The sequence below is a fragment of the Berghia stephanieae genome, chromosome 12 (genome assembly GCF_034508935.2).
Source record: "Berghia stephanieae isolate SIO BIC M18660-M18661 chromosome 12, UCSD_Bste_1.3, whole genome shotgun sequence".
In the NCBI taxonomy this organism is placed as follows: Eukaryota; Metazoa; Mollusca; class Gastropoda; order Nudibranchia; family Aeolidiidae; genus Berghia; species Berghia stephanieae.
Window position 1 is genome coordinate 29,365,438 of NC_088371.1, and position 25,627 is coordinate 29,391,064.

The following is a 25,627-nucleotide window of genomic DNA, read 5'->3' on the forward strand; positions in this document are numbered from 1 at the left end:
GTATATATATATATATATATATATATATATATATATATATATATATATATACTTACCATTCACCATAGCTTCTTTTTTACTGTCTATGGTCAAGATTTGCTTGTAACTGTCCCTGGCCTTGTCAAACTCTTTCAGGCCGAGGTATGCATGGCCCTGATGGACTAACGCTTTCAGGCAGTTTGGAAATAACTGGGGAAAAAAGAAACAAAATGAAAACCACCAACAAATAACAGGAATATTCTATAATAATCATAATAATAATAATAATAATAATAATAATAATAATAATAATAATAATAATAATAATAATAATAATAATAATAATAATAATAATAATAATAATAATAATAATAATAATAATAATAATAATAATAATAATAATTGTTATGGGATATCGTTGGACGAGGCCTTGAGGACTCGATTCGGTTGCTCGATCAACAGCGAGACTACCATCAAAGCCTTGTTCAAAGTAAAGGACGATGAGCTGACGTTCAATCGAGCCATTCAGATTGCCGCAGAAGTGGAGGAGGCTGGAAAAGTTGCCAGAGAAACGGTCGGCAAATCAAATGCCGATGTGTTTAAGTTCAAGCCCAAACGTAATCCGGCTCGTAAACTGCCCACGGCGAATAGCAAACCGTCTCCAAAGATCAACGGCTAATCAAAATCAACGGAGAACAGGAACCAGAAAACCCGATGCTACCGGTGCCTCGGGAACCACTCAAATGATGCCTGTCGATTCAACAAAGCCCTTTGCCATCACTGCGGCATTAAGGGCCACATAAAGTCTGCCTGTCGGAAGAGAAGTCAATATCAACGAGTAAAGACGGTGACAAAGGTCAAATGGAATGCGGCCCGACCTTTGTGGAAGACTTGAACGACGTGTCAGTCGTTTTCGAGGTGGACACTGGTTCCAGGGATAACATCATTTCGAAAAAGACCTGGAAGAAGTTGCGACGGCCTGCACTGTCACCATCTACGTGCAAATACCGTTGTGCTTCCAACACAGATCTCCCAGTGATTGGTGTAACCCGAGGCCCCGATCAGACAGAAATTTGTCATGACAACTTTGGACCTGAATCTCCTTGGCCGAACAGCGATTAAAGATCTTGGACTGTCGGAGGATGTTTGGACCATCAAAGCCAATTCCAGCTCTGGCAGCAAACAGACTGGCAAGATGGGCACTTACCTTGAGCCAATACGATTACAAAATCGAGTACCGGAAGACATCGTACCACGGAGATGCTGACGCATTGAGTCGTTTGCCATCAGGACCTGACCAAATATTCAACAAACGAGAGACCGGAGATGATTTGTCAACAATTTGCGCCATTCAGATGGTATCTTCCTCTCACCCTGATGAGCTGACTAAAGAAACAAGAGTCCTGGTCAGTTGGGTCATTCAGCAGAATCAAAGACTTCCTTACTGCATTGAATGGTTGCTTGTTCTATGGCGATCATGTGGTGGTTCCGAAGAAGCTTCAAGAACGCATTCTTCAAGTACTACATCTGGGCCATTTTGGAATGCAACGAATAAAACAGCTAGCCAGAACAGCTGTATACTGGCCTGGAATCGACACAGCGATTGTCAACACCACCAGAGGATGCATATCGTGTGCTCAGAACCAAAACATGCCTCCAAAACAGCTGGTACACCCATGGATTATGCCTGACAAACCATGGGAACGTGTTCATATCGACCACGCCGTAAATTTCAAAGGACACAACTGGCTCATGATGGTGGACGCAAAAATATCCGTGTGTCCACCAGATGACATCCATCACCACGAAGGCGACAATTCAAAAGCTGGACGAGGATTTTGTGCATTTTGGTTACCCATATACTATCGTCACTGATAATGCGCAGTGTTTCTTGTCAGCTGAGTTTGCCAGTTTCTGTGAGAGCCGGGGTATTCTACACCTACAGGGAGCCCCGTATCATCCAGAGACCAACGGTGCAGCTGAGAGACTGGTACAGTCATTTAAAAAGTCGCTAAGGAAGTCCGGCCTCAGTACCAGTGGGGCCTTACACGAGTTCTTGATCCAGTACCGGAGAACTCCCCTGTGCAGCGGCTATAGCCCAAGTGAACTTCTGATTGGTTGACAGATACGGGCGAAGATAGATGTACTCCTGCCTCACAGACGTGAAAATCTTCGCCCGACTAGGAAAGCAAAGTTCACCGTGAACAGCCAGTGCTATGCCCTGTCTTTTCAGAGGGGGTGTAGGGACAAGTGGGTGCTAGCGGTTGTAGCATCAGTGATTGGAAACCGAATGTTTGATGTGAAAATTGTGCCGGATGGTCCTACTTTGAGAAGACATGTCGACCAACTGCGCACACGCCACAGTAGTTAACATGTAGTGAGTATATTATAATTGTGACAACGAGACTCATGATATATTGTAACAGATTATTCCAGTGCATGGACTGTCAAATGGACTTTGATACAGTGTATGTGATCAACCGGAGATTTACAATAGTATTGTTCATACAGACTTTTAAATGTTAATTGCAATGGCGATCTTCTAGATGTTTAACATAGAGTTTCAAATTAATTTTGAAATAGTGTTTAAACGCACTGTTATGATATGTGTGTCTATGTAAATGTTTTGAAAGTTAAGCCTTCAGTATCCTTCAGGCTAGAAGGGAGGTGTTATGGTGTATTATTATTATTATTGAGTTATTGCCCTTTGCAATTGTATTACTAATATTTTAGTTCCATTAATAATACACTTAATTACATTTAATTACTATAAATAATGTCACAATTGAATATATAAAATAGAATACATTATATTCATATCATTAGTTAACTACACTTGTGCGTTGACGTTATATTACTTAATGTATATTCCTGTGTATGTATATTTCTATACTGCCATGTTTAATATTAGTCTGTGATATATGATTTAAAGAGTTGGAAATAAAGTAACTTGTTGATTGGCTACCAATGAGTGTCTTCCATGTCAGGGGACATATCCCTCTACGATTTTGCATTTACACCTCTTCTTTTCTCTCTCTCCTTCTCTTTCTCTTTCCGGGCCTCCATGGCGGTTCACCCCAACGTAGTTGTGGTGAAGCTATCCGCAGAGGATCTTAAGTTCAATGGGCCTCATCCGCCAAATACGGTTGAGGTCTTCTTAAAAGGACCTGAAACAAACCAGGCCAACCATCTTAAGATCAAGCTGGCCCTCAATAACATGGGGGTCAGTATGGACGACATTACGGGAGTCTACCGTTTCATGGACGCCCGCAAATATTACGTCACCTTCAAGGAAGGAAGGGAGTCAGAGGTGGAGAAACTGCACGGCGTAGTGCACCCCCACCCAACCCTAAAATTAAACCTCCACATCAGGGATGTTAACAAATCCCTGGTGTCAGGGGTATTGAAATGGGTGGCTCCCTCCGTCAAGGAAGGCGGCCTCACCAGGGCCCTCGCTCCCTTCGCTAAGCCCGGCACCATCGTTGTCAGCAAACCCAGACGGGACGAGCTGGACTCGTACACGTTCCGTCTGGAGAAGATAGATGGGGTAGAAATACCCCACTATCTAAAATTTGAGGTAGGTGGCGCCTTCCACCACGTTAAAGTGTACATTCCTGGCGTGTGCCAAATGCTCCATATGCTACAATGTGGGGCACCCCTTCTACTTGTGCCCTACTAGAGCACGGTATACACCAGGAGTGATTTCAGCACGAAATCCCACTATCCCTCCTCCTATTCCATCTTCACCTACTGGTTCTGTCACGCCTTCCGGCAACCCCCTGCCGGACGCACCATCCCAATCCCAAGAACCTTGGAACCAGGTGGTGAGAAAGGGAAAGAAACACACAACACAACACTCCAACACACAAAAAAACAACAACACACCAAATACACGACAACCCACAAGCTACACCACTAAACCACAGACACCAAACACAAACCCACAAGACAACACTCCAAAAGACACCAACACAACAAAAACTGCACCAAGGAAACAACCAGAACAGGAACCACACAACTCCCCATACACACCAAAACGAATGTCATCCATGACAAATCTACACCAACACACCACAACAACACCAGTAATAATCCCTTTAGAGAGGGCAACATCACCCCCACCCCCATCCACACCCCCCAACCCCAATAACAAACCCACAAACTCTCCCCCAAAAAATACAACCACACCATCGCCCTTCAAAGCACACACTTCACTCACACGATCACCACCTGGGGCTTGCCCAAGAGCACGAAAAAATCACAGAACACACTACCCAATACCTACACAAACACAAGCATACACACCACACCGAAGGAGCTCTTCCCTCAAGAGGAAGAGTCCACCCATCCGAAACATTGAAAGAGAAAGGTCACTGCCCAGACCACCACGACACATGGGAGACACACACCACAATATTTAAACAAAACAATACACACACTAAAACCAGACATGCAGCCTACAGACCACACGTATATACCTACATACATACGCAACTCCAGATACAACAAACACACCACCTCTAGAGAACAAGCAAAATCATATACTAAAAACAAACCATACAAAATAAAAACAACTTACAAAGAGGATGACCCCCACCATTCACAATCATAACGCTCAACATTAGAGGCATGAGACAGAAAATACAAGACATTAAAAATCTAATAAGGAAACAAAGACCAGACTTCCTACTGTTACAAGAAACGAACATACATGACAAATTCACACAAGAACGAACACTTCTCGAACTTAAACCAGAAGTTAAAAATATATTTTGGACAATCGACAAGAAAAAAAGAAACTGTAGAGGAGTAGCCATAATAAAAACCTCCGACAATTGGACTGTTACCCAACACGACCATGACAACACAGGACGAATAGGGAAAATAGACGTGACTCAAGACGACTACAAATTCCAAATTTACATCTACGGACCTGCCTCAAGAACGGACGAAAAAAAGACAACTTTCCTAGACTTAGAGAAAAGAATGGAAATAAACCCATCAACACCCATCATCCTAGCAGGGGATTTTAATAACACACTACACCCCCGCGACACAACTCACCATAGAACACAACAAACAGTCATAGACAAACAAATACTACAACGAATTTTAGAAAAACACAATCTAACAGATACATACAGAGAAACATTCCCACTCGGGAAAGAAACCACCTTTAAATCACTCGCAAACACAGGATCCAGACTCGACAAAATATACATATCCAAAACAACCCCAATAACAGAAATTAAACACCTAGAGAACACACTAACTCACAGACCACAAAGCTGTCCTACGCCAGTACGCACCCAAATTACAAGACCCAAACAAAAAGTGCCTACTGAAATTCAACAACAGTCTCCTGCAGGACCATTATTACACACAATACATGACGGACATCATATTAGACTATACTGGACAACATACCAAATGACAACATCCGAGAATGGTGGGACACCCTCAAACAGACCACACAAACGCTAACACAAATGATAGGGAAAAAAGTACAAGACAAACCAACAAAAGGAAACAAAGTACAAAACAATCATCAACATTGACAGGCACGTGACAACAAAACAGAAATACAAACACTAACCACATGTTACAAACAATTAAAGACATAAAAATTGAAAGAAATTGAACAAAGAAAATTCAGAGGCCACAAAGTAAGAAGCACATACAAAACACGCAACGACTACACTGATTTAAACGACACAATAGCACGAATAGAAAACGAACTACACAATAGACGACATATAGACAAAATCAGAACAACAGATGGGCAAATAACAAAAAACGAGACAGAAATCCTTAAGACCTTCTACAATTTTTACAAACAACTATACACAAGTGCCGAAATATCAACAGATATACAAGACCACTACACCGATTATACAAAGAAGCTGACAGACGAACAGAAAGAACAATTAGATACAGAGATCACAATAGAAGACCTACAACACAGCCTAGAGAACATGAACACAAACAAATCCTCAGGCCCTGATGGACTAACAGTAGAATTCTACAAAAGTTTTTTCCCCCTCTTTAAAAAACCCCTCCTAGAACTGACTAAGGAAATACACAAAGAAGGACAATTAACGAACAGCCAAAAGATATCATACATAACTCTCATACCCAAAGAAAGCAACACAACAGACGTCAAACAATACAGACCCATATCCCTCCTAAACACCGACTACAAAATTATAGCGAAAACTTTAAGCAACAAAATCAAAACTTACCTATCCCAACTGATAGACAAAGAATAAACATGTAGCATAAAAAACAGAACAATAGAACAACACACAAACTTCATCAGAGATCTTATAGGATATGTAAAACAGACACACACACACACGCATACATTTTGTCCATCGATCAAGAGAAAGCTTTCGATAGATTAGAACACAGCTTCTTACACAAAATATTAGAACACAACAACATAGGCCCTTATTACAGAAGATGGATAAAAATACTATACAACAACCCCTCCAGCTGTGTAATAGTCAATCAAAAAATATCTGATCCCTTCAAAATCGTCGGTCAGTACGACAGGGTTGCCCTCTCTCGGCCCAACTATACATCTTATGTCTCGAAACCGTTTTGGAAAAAATTAGGAGAAACCCGAAAATTAGAGGCACCAGAATTCCCGGAAAAGCCAACAAAAAACTCATCGCGTATGCCGATGATGCAACTCTGATTCCGAGAGATATACCTAGCATACACAAAATTTTAGAAACTTTCAAAAATTTCGGCCTCGCTAGTGGTGCCAAACTAAATATTAAAAAGACCAAAATCATGAATCTCGGTCCCGAACCTTTAGAAACCGAAAAAGCCCAGATACCCGACATGCAATGGGTTAACCAAATTAAAATCCTCGGAATAACGTACTGTCAAAGACACACTACACCGAAACACATCTGGAGTGGAATTGTAAACAATATAGACAAGAAACTACATTCATATACATACATCAAAGCCAATATATTCGATAGAACCAGGATAGTGAACACCTACATTATTCCAAAAATCTTATACTACATCAAAATCTTCAAACCTCCGTTCACCACAATAAAGAAATTAGAAAGACGCATAGACACATTTATACTACAAGACGCAAAACCCATTCCACACGAAATACTCACACTTCCCACAGAATCAGGCGGCACAGGACTAAAATGTATTAAAAGAACCTTAGACACAACTAGGATCAGATATATAGACAAAGTAATACAAGAATCGACAGGAAATAAATTCGGGTCATACTACTTAGGGACACGACTAACACAATTTAAAAAGATCGACCACACACTCCCCCATTTCGGAGGTAAGACACTCCCTCCTTTTTACAAAGAATGTGTAGGACTAATAAACAAATACCCAGACACAATAAATAAACAATTAGACAGTAAACAGATATACAGAACAATAAACACACCAAACAAACGCAGAGAACAAGACCTAATGCACGCATCAGGACTAACATTAGATAACATGAGAGTGGCCTCAGAAAACTTACATAAACATGACACTTCTAGATACAGTAAGCATATAACATACAGACTGATGTTCAACGCCTTACCAACAAACAACACGCCCAGATGCGCCTTATGCCGAGCGCTTTGTCCAACACAAAATGTACACATTTTCACAAACTGCATTAAAACAAAAACACTGATTAGAACCACAATAAACACAATACAAAAAACAATACGACAACCCATACATACAGAAATAGCATTTAGACACAATATCATCCCCAAAACTGACAATGCAACACATGAAATAAACATACACATCCTAGCAGCAGCAAGACAAGCGATATGGACAGCATGGATAGGTCAAGTACATAAACAAAACACCACTAATACCGACATGTCATTAATATTTCTTAACATAATACAAAAGAAATACAAAAACGATTTAGATAAAGAGAGAGAAACAACATGGAACAAATATACCGACCTAATAACATAATAATTCAGATAGATGACCTTCCACCGAGACACTTCAACTCTCTGCAACACACCCACAACCTGACCTTACCCCTCCCCTCCCCCCCCCCCCCCCCCTCCCGAGTGAGCTAGATTTATAAACTTTATTTATACATATATTATTTACACCTCTATTATCGATCAATTACCTGACTGATCACTTACTATTATATCTTCCCACTCCTAGTATTTAGTTATTCCTCCTTCCCTTATTTTTTGCTGTATTATTATCCTCTCCTATAATAACTTCCCCTTTCGCCCTCCCTACCACACTGATATAGCCATAACTTTTCCACCAACTTCACTGCCGAACAACCTGGTTACAAACAACGAGGTGCGTCCATGTCTATTCTTTACCCCCCCCCCCCCCCCCCCCTTCTCTCTCAGCATTGATAATGATACACAACCCGATGAATCGATCATCCTTCTCCAAACTCTTCGGCCTCCGGAATAATATAATCAGAACCATTCTGTATATAACTAATTCTACCCTTTCCTTTGTTCTAACCCCCCCCCACTCCCTCATACAGTACATCCAATCCTACCCCACATCTAGATAGACAATACAGACAGCCCCCTTCTCATCACCCTGATACAAACGGAGACGGAAAAGAATACCAACATAAACGACAGAAGATCACGCCAAGGAAAAATGCAGAGTACCACCTTTTTTGTATTTTTATTTATCTGATTGACAAACTATAGCTAGAGTAGACAACACAGACCCTATTTCGGCTCTAAAAGATCATGTGGCAGATAAAACCATCTAATAATAAATGATACTAATACTAACATACAAAACAACATACCCCCCCCCCCCCAACCAAAAATCCCCACTTATACTAAACTCAACAAAATAACAATAACAAACCTCCAAGGAAAAGACGTGACACAAGTGTTTAGTGAGATATAATTTATTATTTTTTTTTTTTTAAAACAACGAATCAATCTTCCGATGCGGCCCCGGCGTGCTCAGCGCAACGGCCCATGGCAAAGACGGCGCGGGGCAATGTGTGTGCCGCGCAGCATGCCGGAGGGGTCTGGTCCCGCCCAACCCGCCTGAAGCGCGGCTGAAACAATTGCGCTGCGGCGTCTAGACTGCCGTGGACCACATGTATGCAGACGAGATCAGTCGGGGCGACTCGGAAAAAAAAATATTTACAATATTTATAATATTAAAACGTACACCTTGTACACCCACAGTCACACCCCCCCCCCCCCCCCCCCCCCCACCATGGTTCTAACCTTAACGAAAACTTAACTACATTCATAGAATAATAGAATAACCAATGCTGGATAGGGAAAGACCACGTGCACAGTAGTTTAAGCAGCGAATGACGCTCGGCTAGAGAGCGGGAAAATGGGTGGCCACCATTGGACTCCTTAGGGAGCAAGGGAATAGGTTACTAACAAATTAATCAAAAGTTTCCTTTTAAAAGCATAACCACCTTCATCACCAGTCCCAATCTACTCCCATAATTTAGCAATAGCCCAAGAACAACAACAGACCACAACAATTAATAAACCCACAAGACGATCGGCCCGTGTATTCAACATCCCAACAACAGAAGCAATTCAGAAACCTCCCCCCCCCCCCCCCCCCCCCATCCCCATCCAACCTAAAACCTAAACTTAACCTTTCCACAATAACCCCATATCACAGAAGTTCGAATATTCCGAACAGCTGATAGGCTGCAGCCTTCCAACTACCACCAATCAAAACCCTCAGAATCCAACACCCCGCCCCCCCCCCCCCCCCCCCCCCTACTAAACCTCTACCAGTCCCAGACAATTTATCTAAAAAAACAAAAAAAACATTACAAACAGCCCTGAATCATCAATAAACCGATTGGTACAGGATCTCTGTCATCCACCAATCACAACAACACATCTTATCTACTCTCCACATCCAACCATATCAGCTTTTTAATTGTTAATTTAAATCATCTAAAAAAGTAACAAAATTTATTTCAAACCACCAACCCAATATATCCTCTAACTGACCAACTGCCCAATTAACCCCCCACCTTCCATGAACGCGTTAGGCTAAATTAATATTTCAACCTTATTTCATCCTTTAATCAAAAAAAAACAAAAACAAAAAAAAAAAAAACGAACGAAACAGAAGCAGTTAATGCCAATGCCTTTCTACTGCTACTACTACTAAACATAATAATGAACCTAACAAATAAAATTTTTACTAATTAAGAGGGTCATTAGATAGGATGGCCTGGGTCTAAAAAAAAATTTTTAAAAAGTCTTCCATGTCAGTCTTTGTGTGCACTGCCTTTGGTGCATAACAATAATAATAATGAAAACGATAATAATAATAATAATAATAATAATAATAATAATAATAATAATAATAATAATAATAATATAATAATAATAATAATAATAATAACAATAATAATAATAACAATAATAATAATAATAATAATAATAATAATAATAATAATAATAATAATAATAATAATAATAATAATAATATAATAATAATAATAAAAATAATAATAATAATAATAATAATAATAATAATAATAATAATAATAATAATAATAATAATAATAATAATAATAATAATAATAATAATAATAATAATAATAATAATAATAAAAATCATCATCAAATCACAAAGACAAATGATGTTGGCATTTCATAATATCAGATTAGAAATTGAAGCTTCTTTTCTTTTATTTTTTCCCCATTGCTATTATTACTTCTCCAAGCTTCAAGTAGCAATATTTTTTAATTCAGCCCTTTAGAGTCATAAGGCCCATAAAGTCAGAGTTTATCCCATTTTCTATGGGGTTAAACATTCAGTAATAAAAGATTGACATCCTTTGCCCATAAAGTCAGAGTTTATCCCAGTTTCTATGGGGTTAAACATTGAATAACAAAAGATTGACATCCTTTGCCCATAAAGTCAGAGTTTATCCCAGTTTCTATGGGGTTAAACATTCAATAACAAAAGATTGACATCCTTTGCCCATAAAGTCAGAGTTTATCCCAGTTTCTATGGGGTTAAACATTCAATAACAAAAGATTGACATTCCTTGGACCGGATGTTTGTACTTTGCATTGGGCTGACAGTCAATCCATTAACTCTTTCATCCCTGGGACTGACTGAGCAGTCAAATAAGGTCAGAGTTTATCCCAGTTTCTATGTGTTAAACTTTCAAAAACAAAAGATTGACATCCTCTGGATCTAACATAAGCTCATCGCAAAAAAACTTTCCACTATATCTAAAGTACCCAGATACCTAATCACTGTCAGTGGATCAGAAAAAAATCTCCACGACACATGAGATTGATACTAGTCCCTTTTTTATGAAGTGTGCACTACCAATTGAGTTATCTAGGGAGGCAAAGTAGCTGAGTGGTTAAGGCATTGCACTGTGACCCGGAAGGTCCGGGTTCGAGCCCCGGATTCAGGCACTTTCATTTTTTCCTTGGGCAAGATTATTAACCCCCAATTAGCTCACTTGGACAACATGGGTGATTCCTGTTGTCACCAGATATCTTATTTTGATGAATTATATATATATTCCTTTATGGAATGCAAAGGCGACAATATCTTATGATGTCGTGGTGGAAGGGCATGATAATAAATAATCCTGATATAACACATTAAATACTTTTTAAAAGATTACATCTTAAACTAAGACAAAAAAAATATATCTCTGAGGATATTTAAAAATTGACATGAAAAATAAAAAAAAATTAACAGAAAACAAAGCAAAAAGGAGAGATAAAAATGTGTTCACTGCTGCAATGATCATCTGATCTAGAGACCTTACCATATGAAATACTATTCTCTTTAACTTGTTAAAGATATAAAAAATCACACGGCTAATCATTTCCATGTTAAATAATCAATTATGAATGGGTAAAATATTTTTTTTTTTATTTAAAGGTGATACCACACCCTTTATACAAAAATATGAAATGTGTGTGAAACAGTGGCAGACATGCAGAGCTGCCTACTAACTTGAAATTTTTAACATTTGTAGTTTCCAAGGGAAAAAATGAAAAATTCACTGGAAATATAGTTTTACAAATCAATAATTTGCCATCACCATGATCCACAAATGCTTTTAAGTCCTGAATATAGGACCTAAGGAACGAAATTTTCCTTTTCAACAAGATTTATTGAGTCAAAGAGGCGAATGCAGCTCTGTAGCTAGAGCCAATAATTCGTAATTCTACGAATTTTTCGTGGTACTAGGCAGGTCTGGACATGACAAGAAAAAAAAAATACAAGTAAAAAATCTTAAATTTATTTATTTTTTTAAAATTGACCACAAGGCAGGCTGATTTTTTGGGATGGATTAATTTTGGTATTTTTCTCTTTCTGCTTTGTCTGGCACTGTTTCATACACACTTTTTAAAAAATGTTCACTCCCTACTTGCCATACCCTTAAGGCCCAGTCGCAGTCTGTGAGAGCCTCTGTAAACATTCCTAGTTTGATTCTTGTCTGTGCTCTGTTTGTGTAAATGGCCAGGTTGTCTTTAATTTGTTCCATGGCCTGAAAAAATTGTTAAAAAGTAGTCCGTAAAGAGCCATTAGAACATAAAGCTGGAGTTTATACCCGCTTCTATAACGTAAAATGGACAATAGCAATTATTTGCTACCCTTTGGATGTGACACAAATCTATTGCAAAATACTTTCTTCCAGATTAAACATATCAAGCAAGAAAAGAAATCTTCAACTTCACTCATGATCGATCTCAGTCCCTTTGTGTGAAGTGAGTGGTCTCGTGACTGAAACCAGCCAAAATTTAGAGAACGTTTTGTACATAAAGTAAACATTGTCAGAAGAAAAGATGAATATTGAACTTAAGGTGGTCGGCGGATCAAACCTCTGAAGTCCCGATTTTCACGATCGGAGGATCAAAACTCTGAAGGCTACATACGAGCTTTGTGCACCATGTTTTATTTAATTTTGGGCAAATCAGACCTCTGATGACGATGTCAAAATTAAATAAAACATGGTGCTCAAAGATCGTATAGAGACTTCAGAATTTTGATTCGCCGATTTTGAAAATCGGGACTTCAGAGGTTTGATCCACCAACCATCGATATGAAAAGATGACTTTGAAAAACTGCAAAGTCACATCCAGATAGAAAATGAGTGAGCACTATGAAGCAATCTGTTGTTCACTTTAGAATCCCCAGAGAAAATAAGATGATTCAAAACACTCAGAATATTGATCTTTTAGGCAAACAAGATTAGTATTTTCCTCTTTAAATCACAAAACAAATGAAAAAAAAACAAACAATTACTGTTTTCTCTGATTTAAATTTTTTTTTTTTTAAATTGAGCTTTTATACAGCACATTATCCACTGAAGTGCTCAAAGCACTTTACGAGGGGTCCCTAACCAACAGCAACATTTAACATGTAGGACGAGACATGACGCCTGTTAGGCAATATTGCATTTTTATTTCCGGACAGAGACAACGGCCACATACTCGTTTGACACCTGAATACGGTGACAGAATGCGAGTAAAGAGCCTTTTCCAAGGTCTTGACTATGCACCATTGTGTCCAGAGCGGGACTCGAACCCAGGATCTGAAAGCAAATGTCATACCACAAGACCTCATAGTCACCCGGAGCAGGTTTTGAAACTCACCACCTTATACATATTTACTTTCTCATAAATATGTTTCAATTTGATTTTCAAGTTAAAATGTCTGACCATTAATATGAAATTTTAAATTCTATCACTGAAAGAATCTATATTCACCTCACACCTGCCTACTTTTTAGGAGATATATACTGCTATCACTAACTTTAAAAATCAACAATTTACCTTCACAAGGATTGAATAACACTTCAAAACCACTGAAATTATGGCATCAACTTTTATTTCCAATAAGTTTTAATGACTTGGAGATGCTCATAAAGTTCTGAAATCGGAGCCAAAATTTCGTAATTCTTCGAATTTTTCATAATAGTAGACATGTCTGATTTCTTGTTCTCAATAAATTATAAATGTAAATGTTTAAGAAACCTAAGTAAATTTATATGTTTAAGAAACTTAAGTAAATTTATATGTTTAAGAAACCTTAGTAAATTTATATGTTTTAGTAACCTAAGTAAATATTTATATATTAGTAACCTAAGTAAATTTATATGTTTAAGTAACCTAAGTGACATACTTAGCAGTAATGTAAAAGGGTTTGAGTGAACGTGCTACATAAAATGGCAGCACTTCAGATATTCCAATATTTTGACACCTTTATGTGGCTCATACCTTATCATAAATAAATAACAGCTTTGAAACAGAACAAAATACCAAACACAAAATTCCTTCTTCGGCCAACAACAAAAATCAATGAAAACACAAATACATTTCTAAACAACCAGATCAACGGTGGAGAAATATTCAGCACAACCCTATTCATTTTTGTTTTTTACTTTTTACAGTCCACAGCTTCTAGCAGCTTAGTACCACTCATACCTTATCATAAAATTCTAGGGCTTTGGTATAATTGCCCTGCTTAAACTCGGCATTCCCTTTCTCTTTGAATTCATTGGCCACCTTCTCCCTCTCTTTTTTCCTCTCAGCTCTCTCAGCAGCGTCTGCCTCCATGGCTGCCATAAAAGCTCCTGTAAAAATAATAAAACATTGCTAGAGCACTGCCATGAATAGAAAACAAAAGAAAATTAATTTATCGCATCAATATTATCCTAACTTAAAGTGGAGTTTATGATCTTCAGTTTTGTTCCCAGAAAGACGTTTGTTGAACTCCTCTTTGTTGTTTAAGACTATTTATTCAATGTATCTGTAATTAAAAAAAACAAACAAAAACCCAAAAAAACAAAAAAACAACAAAAAAACAAAAACAAAACAAAAAAGCAAACAAAAAATTAAGCATGTATATAGAACAATATCCACCGAACGACGCGAAGGGATGCCTTACAATCTTTTTAGACAGAGACAAACACTTGTATTCTCTCTGTTTTTCTTCTTTTTTTTTTTTTTTTGAGAAATCCTTTAAAAAAAACTCAGGTGCCAAGTTAGAAGAAGAGACTAAACTGTATACATATATTTTGAAATTAGTTCCTTTCAAGACTTTTCTTGACTACAAAATAAACAAATACAATTATGGCTAAGTGGTCTTGTAGTATGACACTCGCCTTCAGATCCATAATTCCAGGGGTCAAGTCTCATCCTGAACAGCGCATAGTTGAGCCTTTGGAGAAGTCTCTAAATTCACATTCTCTCACAATGCTCGGGTGTAAAATCAGTACCTGGCAGTTAAAAGCATTGTCTATGTCAAGAAAAAAAAATCATAACACTGTTTAACAGGTATTAGAGCTCGTCATACATGTTGAGTGTGTTGTTGTTGGCTTTAGACACCTTGTTGTAAATCACTTTGAGCATGTTAGTGGATATTACTCCAAATAATTCCTCAAGGGAAAAAAATACAGAAAAAAATTAACAGATTTTGAAGGCAATCTGTTTGTATTTCGAATTTAAAATAGATAAAATGTTTTGTCAACTACATACTTTGATCCATGCCTTCCTCTGTAGGTAAAGTCGGTGCCACAGACCCCGGATCAGGGTCATTTTTGTAAGCATCCTTATTTATTGATGTTTTGCTGAAACCTGTGAACAACATAAGCATGAGTTTCTTATAAATAGAGTGGATGCTGAAAAGTGGATATACAGTTTAAAATGATAAGAAATATGCCTTTTATAAAGTAATGTAAAAAAAAAAAAAAATGAACTTAGCAGCTACAACCCCCCCCCCCCCCCCCCCCCCCCCCCCCCGCAAAAAAAAAAAAAAAAAAAAACACAGAACATTTAACATTTCTGGCTAAAATAAAAACCAAAAAAAAACAAAAACACAGAACATTTCTGGCTAAAAAAAAACAAAAAACAAAAAAAAAATGAATAAATTGAATACATCACTCTAAATCAAGATAAACAGCAGGAAATTATTGGAATTATTTATTTATTTGGCACTTCTAGACTGTAAATATGAAGTCAAAATAAGACATTCAAATAGACGTGTCAAATAAATCCATTTTTATTTATGACTAGAATCGACTAATTGACTGCTTGAAAATTTGTGTTGATATATAAACTATTATATATATATAAGTTTTAGCAGATGTTTTGAGATAAAATCAACGATACTTGTTTTTGTTTTTTTTTTTTATATACCTACTTACATGAGCAATTGAAGTATTATTATTTCAAAAAATCTAAACCTGTTTTTGTCTTTGGTAAATCCTTCTCTTCATCATCTTGATTCTTTGCCTGAATCTCTTTCTTTTTGTACTCAGCATCTTTAATGAGATTGTCAGCTTTAGACATGTACTGGTGTACATCATCATCATCATTGCTATTTAATCCTTTCAAGACATCATCTATTAAAGAAACAAAAAGCACTAAAGTTAAAAAGAGAGAGAGAGAGAGAGAGAGAGAGAGAGAGAGAGAGAGAGAGAGAGAGAGAGGGAGGAGAGGGAAGAGAGAGAGAGAGAGAGGGGGAGGAGAGGGAGGGAGAGAGATGAGAGAGAGAGAGGGGGGGGGGAGAAGTGAGAGAGAAGAGAAGAGAGAGAGAGAGAGAGAGAAAAGAGAGTGAGAGAGACAAAGAGAGAGAGAGAAGAGATAAAGAGAGAGGGGGGGGAGAGAGAGAGAGAAAGAGAGAGAGAAGGGGGGAGAGAGAGAGAGAGAGAGAGAGAGAGAGAGAGAGAGAGAGAGAGAGAGAGAGAGAGAGAGAGAGAGAGATTTCCCCAAAGTCATGTCCCTACACAATTTCAATACACAGTTGATTCTCAGTTTAACAGTGAACAGTGATGATGGGACCAGTCTAAAAATCCTTGTTATAACCAAACCAAGTTACAGGAAAATAAGCCAAATGGCCTAAATCACCTTTTAAAATGATGTAGCAAGGAGAAAAAAGCATACCAGTTTGTCACAGACCATTAAGAACTTAAAAAGAAAACGAAGTCGCTAGCCGTACTTACGGATGCCTGGACTGGCACACTAGCCGTCATTAAGTATGGCTAGCCTTTTCCAAAAGAAAATTATTAAAACTCTTCAAAAGTAACAAAAGTCGGTCAAAGTAACTGTGTGGTATAAATGAAAATCTTCTCTAACAACATGACACGATGTCCAAATAAAATCAGGAAAAAGATAAATAATTTATAAATTACATATTCTGATTGTGTGAGTCAGGCAATAGTCCTTCTACAGTCCAAAGTAGGGGCAGGGGTATGCGCTGAGTCAGTGTGATATGGGCGAAACAGAATCTCTTCTAAACTCTTTTTCTATTTCTTTATCAGTTCCAACCTCTGCCTACTGTCCACATTGTGCCGTCCTTCCCTTTGTATGCACATTCACATTCGTGTTTCACTCCGAATAGCCCTGGGAGAGTATTCAGACTCAAATCCGAATTGCCACTTCGAACTTACGTGTAGTTGTATAATATCATTTTGTACATCCGATTTACAGTCTATCAAAGGAAGGAAAGGAAATCATCTATAGCCTACTTGGGCTAATCTGGAGTATGTGACAATCTGGCCCTATGACAAATTGGGTCTGTGACAAACTGGGCAGCCCCCAAGAGTAGTAAGTGGCTTATATGCAAGCACGCGCGCGCGCACACACACACACACACACACACACAAACGATATCTGTCTATCTATCTCTCACACACGCCCGCGCGCACACACACAATCACACACAGACTGACTGCATGCGAGTACTATTTGACTTAGAACTGACTGGAGCCGTTGTTTAGAGTTAGAATTTGAATTTGTAAAAGAATGTAAAGGCAAAAAGGGTTGTAACTTTATAACCCAAAATCTTTAAAATTACATTAATTAGAATGAGCTAAACACAAACATTTTATCTATTCGGTACAACTACAACAAATTAAAAAAAATAAGTTAAAAGTCGGTGTAAAAAAAAAAAAAAAGAAGATTCCAGACTTCGAAATCTAACTCAACAAACTAAAAACCCGGTATAGAAATCGAAAGTAGATCAACTGTATTAAAACCATTCAATATTTCCTTAAGTTAGTTTGAGAATAGCTGATAATTGTTGTCAATTAATATTCACGGCATTTAAAGTGTATAAATAGATATTCGAGAAATACCGATCTCATCCACTTTCGAAAGGAAATCGGAAATCTCATTGTCCGTCGGAAGGTTTGGCAGTTTCATGTTCGCCATATTGATTACATTGGATACAGATAAATGCATATCATTACACTTTTCAAATTAAGTTCTTCTATGATCTGAAAATATTAGGTTATTTAGAAATTAATTATATTTTATTTTATTTTTACTATAATTAAAAGTAAATATGTAAAAAAGATATTCAAGTACATAGCGTGGATGTATTACTCTAATGATTATAAATATATAATGATTTTATTTGAGCTCCCCAAATAGGAAACGTTTTGTGCGCATGCGTTGATGTTCTGTTGCATTCCTCGAAAATATTTATTCATTGTGGATGTAGACAAATATTACAAGGCATCCAACTGACAGAGGTTTGGAGAACATGTAAAGATTTGTTAACGTTAACTCACAACATGAAATCAGTTCACAATAAACCAGAACACGGGTTTTAAATATAACAATTTAAATATAGTTCCTACACTGCTTCTACCAATAGTCCGTTTTCTTAGCGGCAAGTTCCGTGCGTTTTGTGCACTTTTTGTAACCAGCAAACTAAGTATACAAATTGGTGCAGAAAATTATGAAGATTCGAAAAATAGGTGGCTCCAAATACCATTTTTATTGAAAAGACCTTAAAATTCGTCGTAAAGTCTAGTGAAAACGCGCACTTTGTGACGTTTTGGCGCTGATGACAAAAGTATTAAAAAAAAAAAACATTCTCACCCATTAAGAACATCTTGATGTGTTTTTGATCGTGGAGATATTTTTGTTTTAATGTTTTCCATTATTATTTACAAAAAATATAGCTTTTAATTATTTTAAAACTTTTTTTTTTGGTCTTCTGACCGCAGAAAAAAACCCCAATAAAAATTGTCCTTTTTTGCCCGTGCAACAAAACTATGAGTCATTAGGTCGACCTATCCTTTACTAAGTATGTACTAGGATGTCTTAGCGCCTGTAAACGAAAAAAACAACAACAAGAGACTAAAAAAAATATTTAAAGCAGTTAAAGAGGTTTCTTTCAACCATTGTGTACAGTACAATAATGCTAAATCGAAATGCGGTTTTGTCATCTGTCACCGCCTCTCCCTTCGAGATAACGATAGCTCCATCTACCGACAATGGCATCATGTGTTGTCTAAAATATAACTGAGAGAATGAGTTTTGTCTTTTGAACGATGTCAACAAACTACAATTTTATTTTGTGCAATCGATATTCATTGAAAAGGTAAGGAACAATCTTTTTCATCTATTATAAATGTCTTATATCATCGTGATGTTATTTTACTTTATGCGCATGCTAGTGCGATAAGTATTGCGCAATGTATGACAAAAGAATTGAGTTGTGAAAAAAGAATTGGGTCAGATCAAAGCTGAGTCACAGTCGTATCATAAGCCCCCAGGATGCAAAAGATAGAGTAAGATTATGGCCCATGCTTGGATCTGAACATATTTTTCTATCTTAGTATAATATAAGTTACATGTGCTATGTCAGTACTAAATTTAGACCCTTTTAGATTCGATTAGATATAGATTAGCCTGTCGATGATTGATGATAGAATAACGGTGTTTATCATTACTGCTGACCGAGAAAGAAAAAAACATAACTAATTTATTATTAACTCAGTTGATCAAAAAAAGAACATCTCCACACACAATTCTACCAATACACGCTAATATTCACACACATTGCTTTACCTTTTGCATGTTCAGGTTTGGTTTTTTTAAACAATGTCTTGACTTGTTTGTTATATTTCTACTTGCCAGCCTCACAGTCCTTTGTTTCCTTAAAAGCATCATGCCTGGGGACCTCGTCAAATGGGAATGCTAGTTTGATTTGTTGAATGGTCAAGATTGCAAGGACTAAAGTTCCATTCTAACAGGTATTTGGAAGTATGTGTTCGTTGTGTGTGTGTGTGTGTGTTGATGTTGTTTTTGTTGTTTTATTGTTGTTTTGCAGAGAATCTTACCACTGAGCTATCCAAGCCCCGTCAACTAATATGTGTTTAACCTTTCTCACACACACACAAATACACACTTACACGCATACACACACACACACACACACACACACACACACACACTCGCACACACACAAACTTGTTCATTCTGTCATCTCTCAAGCTGCCCTATATCGCCTTAAGATGGTAACATTTTCTGTAACTTGAGAAACTACGTAATTCACACTTTGTAGGAAATAACTTTAAATATTGTCTCTTGAGTATGTCATGGGGTTTTGATTTATTTTTCTTTCCTTCCTAGAATGCGCTAATATGGCAGGAGGAAAGAAGCGGCAGACATCCATTGTCGACTGTAAAAATCTGAACAAAGTTCCAAGACTCGATCAAGCTTCCCCCGAAATTGACTGGTCGAAGTGCCTGTTTTGTCAAGAAACCATTGAAAATTCTCCTCTCACAAACCCTAAAAAAGCAACCAAGTTAAATTGTATTGAAGACACTTATGTTGCCATTTCTGAGGATATCAAACTTTTTCATGACTCAGGTAGATTGCCAATAGCATTGAAATTCAATATTAACCAACCTGTGAAATGTCTTGCTAATTTTTTGAGAGACAATGATGGACTTTACCATAAGAATTGCAGACACAGGTTTCATAAATCAAAACTCAAAATGCTTGCAAAGAAGATAAATCAATGTAATAGTGAAGCAGTTGCAAGTCCTGATACAAGAGGCACATTAAACACATCACATATAAGCAAACACTGCTTGTTTTGTAAGGGTTGTGAAGGGGAATTGACTGAGGTCCGGACGCTTGCTCTTTCACAAAAAGTCTACTAGGAAGCTGTCCTTCTTTCAGATACAAGTATTCTTAGAGTATTTGCGGAGGGTGATCTTATTGCGGTGGAAGCAAAGTATCATAAGCCTTGCCTTATACTGTTCCACAGAAGAGCAGACGATTTTAGATGTAAAAATACTTCAGACAACAAATACAAAACACACATTGCAGAATGCAAACAGGATATTGTCAATTTTATTGATCAACAACAAGCTCGCACATACACAAATGTTGTGTTTAAGCTGAATGATCTCTAGAATTTACTTTTGTCAAAATTAAATGCCATAAAGTTGTCGGATATATATGTACATAAAACTAGATTCAAAGAAAATTTACTATCGAGAGTTCCTTCTTTAATGGAATACAGGGATGGGCGGGAAGTCTTGCTTACTTTCAAAGAGGGGAATATTATTTCACAAGCAGCTATTTCCGATTTAGATTCAAATGATGATCTTGCAATACAAAAAGCCGTTGATATTATAAGAGCAGAAATAAGAAATCATACATTCATATCACCCCTCAATATAGATCATGATAGCATTGTCAATAGTGTACCACACAAATTAGTGAAAATTGTGAATGGCATTTGAAGTGGTCAGTGTTCGCTAAGTTTAGGTCATCAGAATCGACATACCATGACAATTTCACAGTATATCATGTTGAACCACAACAACAAAAGCCCGCAAAATTCAGGTAGCACTAGAAAACAGTTGTCCAAGGAAACCCCAATCCCCGTTTATTTAGGAGTCATGGTTTTTGCCAAAACCAGAAAGAAAGGTCTTATTGATAAACTGTCTGCTCTGGGTTTATCAATTTCCTATGCTAGGGTAAAAGATATTACAGCTGAAACTAGTAAAAGAATTTGCCAGTTCTATAAAGAGACAAGTATTTCAACATCATCCAGAGATTTGTCTGTTTGTAGTTTGACAGAGCAACCAACTTATCTGCTGTCAATGAATGCCGGCGTGAACTTTTTACAAAAAAGTCACGCCTTCGAGACAATATGCCACCAACTCGTGAAGCTCTCAAACAGCATTTAAATCGAGCAGTTTACCAAGCTGGTTATGTATGGAAACGCTCTCTTGCTAAAGACCCTAGTCTTCCTTCCAAATCAGATTTTGGTTGGAAAGAAGATGGGATGCCAAAGTGGTCCACTTTGACTGACCTTACACATGCCTCACAAAATCTGATTAAATGTAACTGTTCATCAAAGGGATGCTCCAAAAGATGCAATTGTGTTAAGGCATCTCTTCCATGTACTCTGTTATGTGCCTGCAATTGTCAATGTTCTAGAGACAATAATTGACTTTAAACACGTTTTTCAATTGTATGTTTTCAACAATGTAATGTTTAAAAAGGGATGTAAATCTATAATAATGCTGCTGTTAAATATGTACACAGAAAAAAAATGTTTTAAATAGTTCAATTCTTCATTGAATAAATATGTATTGTACAATATATATATAAATTTAAACGTGTTATTTGCTATATGATAGAGATACATTGTACTCTTATGTTTGAGAGTGATTGTACGTGTGTGTCGGGAGGAGAAGGGGTACTTGCTTTGGCAGTTGAATTGTCTATTATTGTTTTTTTTTTAATCAAATTAATATTGCTTGATTTTAGAGGATGTGAAGATTTAAAAATGTTTTTGAAATGCATGGCATTTCAAATATATGTCAGATTCTAAACCATTTAAACAGTTTCCAGGAAGGAGATATATATTTTTTTTAATTTCCTGAAAAATCCCAATTGAATTTTGTATTTTCTTATATATTTCAATAAAATTCAAATGGAAAAATATTTTCTGAGTCCAAAGTACGCAAGGGAATAGAAAAATAACCACATCATTATAAAATATTTATAAAACCGTAATTTTTTGAGAAAAAAAAATAAAATGTTGAAAAAATGTATTTTGTCACCTTTAAAGGGCAATAACTCGTGGTTCCAGCTATATTTCAACTTGGAGCCACCTATTTTCGAAATCCTCATAAAATTCTGCACTTTGTGTGAAAATTTCATGCTGGTTACACGATTTGCACAATTTTTCCATTAAGGGAACGGACTCCAATTCATTTTTTTGGGGAAGCCTTCCCCATTAAACAGCACCAAACTAAACTAACGGTAGACTAATTCCTCCTAAAGAAAATTATAAGACATAAATCATTAAAATCCATCCATAGACAAACAAATCTATGAATTTCTGAGACCCATCATACAAAAATTCTAAAAATTGGGTCACAGCCACTTGTCCAATTATCAGATTCAGCTTGCTGCTGGAGTGCCAAATGGATGTTTACCAAGACCAATGATTAATATAAACGAAGTGGTTATTCAGAGTCGACTCTGGATAACTGTAGGCAGTTATTCAGAGTCGACTCTGGATAACTGTAGATGGTTATTCAGAGTCGACCCTGGATAACCATCAATGTGTACAGATATTTAGAGCCGAGTAGCCTATCGAATTATCGAGTTGAGTTCTTGCGAGATGAGTTTGTTTCAATTTGATACCAGTTTAATACGGTTATTTTGTGACTTTGGCAATTTTAATGCCAAATTCTTAAAACTTGGCGATTTTTCAACTTCAGTCGCTTAAATAAGAATCTTTTTATAAATCAATTGCAAATCATATTCCATCAACAAAGCAAATTTAAATTAGCTTATAAACAATCATTTCTTAAATCGATCAGCCTAACTTATTATCTCTCTTTTACCAAATGATATCTATAAACATAATATGAAGATAGAAGGGTGGCTGAGAGAGAGAGAGAGAGAGAGAGAGAGAGAGAGATAATATGAATTGATTTTTTTTTTAATTGTTTAATAATTAGACACAAGTTGTAATGAATTCTATAAACAAATTCAGAACACTGGGTGGGGATCCTGACCTCCCATTGCGGGCAGGGAGGTACATACTGTGTCTTCTATCTCCTTATATCTGTTTTCCAACATGCTTTCTGTCTTTGTCTTGGAATGAGGTTACTTGGTTTTGTCCTGGCCCTTTCCGGAGTCCTGGCTGGGAGGGAAACAGTCAAATGCATAGTTATTGTTTTGGGAGATGATATTTTTTTCCTTGTAAATCATCTCTCTGTTATGCACTGTATTATGTTTAGTTTGCATATTATATTATATGATTGGTAAACATTTGAGTGTATTCCTCTTAGTTGGGGCCTGTGCTTGTGTCTGGATGAGACTTTTAGGTGATCTCAAATTAAGTACATTGGTGGTATGCTCTTGGAATCTACATCTGATCCCTATTTGTTCCCAGTTCCCCTTTGTCTTACTTTCTCTTGGGTGCTTTAATTGTAATTCTAGAACTTTTTACTATCCCATTTTCTTCCTTTTTACTGGCGCTGATATAACCTTAATGTGTTGCAAGCGCCGTAAAACCCTTAAAAACAAAACAAACAAATTCAGAACAATCAAACAAAAACAAAACTTAAAAAGGAAGAAGAAAAAAAAGACACGCTTATAAACCTTCTAAAATCGTCAAATGTATTATCATGTTACAGCTAAAAAGGTACACACATATTTACACCCATTTGCACCATCCCCTTCCCTTTCGATCATCATCTCATTCATGGCCACCATGGGTCTTGTGCTGCCTTTGACATTTGGCGCCAGCGTGTCTAGACTAACGTCATAAATAAAGGAGTGTCACCAAAATTCATGCAACTGAGCAGAGGTGTCAAAAAATGATAGAAGGCATATTATTGTTTTTTTCCCCCTGAACTACCACTGAGCAGAAAATGTTTGACATGACAAAAAACAACGGAACATTTATGAACAAATCCTATATCCCAGAAATCCGCGGAAGATTGTCATCACCAGTCCCCACTATATTTTTTTAAATATTTCTTTTTTTTTTTTTTTTTTTTGTTTGGGAGCAAAATCTCGACAATTTGCAAAAAAATGCAAATTTTGCGGCCGCAATGCAAATCACCGATGCAAAAAACTGCCATGACAGAAGAGACAAGAAAATACCAAAAAGTAAAACGATTTTTTCCCGTAGGGTTAAACAGAGGCGGGAGAGAAGAAAAAAAAACAGAAAAACCGTGTGGAATGGAGAAGCAGAAAATAAAAGAAGAGAAATGCGTGAGAGGAGTGAAACGTCTGTCAATTCGTTGTTTGTTTAAAAACGTATTTCACTATTACATGATTTCATCGCAAGTAAAGCGTCTATGTGGTCTTGTGGTATGACACTCGCTTTTGGACCGGAAGGTCCTGGGGTTTGAGCCTTGCTCGGCGCATATTTGAGTCCTTGGAAAAGGCTCTTTACTCACATTCTCTCACCATACTCAAGTGTATGATGAGTACCTGGTCGTCAACAGCGTTTTATCTGTCGGAAAAATTGTAATATCCCCTAACAGGCGTCATGTCTCGTTCTACATGTTACGTGTTGCTGTTGGCCAGGGACCCTTTGTACAGTGCTTTGAGCACATTTAGTGGATATTGCACTATATAAATAATCTTGGTTTGTTTCGTTTTTTTGTTGTTTTTTGTTTTTTGTTTTTTTTGTTTTTTGGGGGGGGGGGGGCTCTTTTTATTTGTTTTTTTTTAAAGGAATATGATAGAGGAAAAGTTTTAGATCTGAAGTTAAAAGCACCAAAGAAAAACCAAGACTAACGGGACAGGTTCAAATAGAAGGGAACAGAAGATTCCCCTTCAATGTGCCTATCTTGACATTTCCTAAAAGTCCCATCCAGGCA

At 37.1% G+C, this 25,627-nt stretch overlaps 2 protein-coding genes across 5 annotated transcripts in view; one reads left to right on the forward strand and one right to left on the reverse strand.

Moving 5' to 3' along the window:
• LOC144957723 (tetratricopeptide repeat protein 12-like) overlaps positions 1-18,186 on the reverse strand; it is a 43,105-nt gene extending 24,919 nt beyond the window's left edge. Inside the window, exons 1-6 of the mRNA XM_078889107.1 lie at positions 18,095-18,186; positions 16,202-16,360; positions 15,495-15,593; positions 14,442-14,590; positions 12,392-12,502; positions 57-189 (exon numbers count right to left, since the gene is read on the reverse strand). Of these exons, the coding sequence (XP_078745233.1) occupies positions 57-189; positions 12,392-12,502; positions 14,442-14,590; positions 15,495-15,593; positions 16,202-16,360; positions 18,095-18,170 (727 nt within the window). The 5' untranslated portion in view covers positions 18,171-18,186. The remainder of the gene's footprint in view (positions 1-56; positions 190-12,391; positions 12,503-14,441; positions 14,591-15,494; positions 15,594-16,201; positions 16,361-18,094) is intronic.
• Positions 18,187-18,402: 216 nt separating this feature from the next.
• LOC144958082 (intraflagellar transport protein 57 homolog) overlaps positions 18,403-25,627 on the forward strand; it is a 32,164-nt gene continuing 24,939 nt past the window's right edge. The window contains exon 1 of one of the 4 annotated variants that reach the window (XM_078889716.1): positions 18,403-18,506. The gene's annotated coding sequence lies outside the window, so the exon portion shown is untranslated. The remainder of the gene's footprint in view (positions 18,507-25,627) is intronic. The other 3 variants (XM_078889717.1, XM_078889719.1, XM_078889718.1) reach the window with 3 other exon arrangements.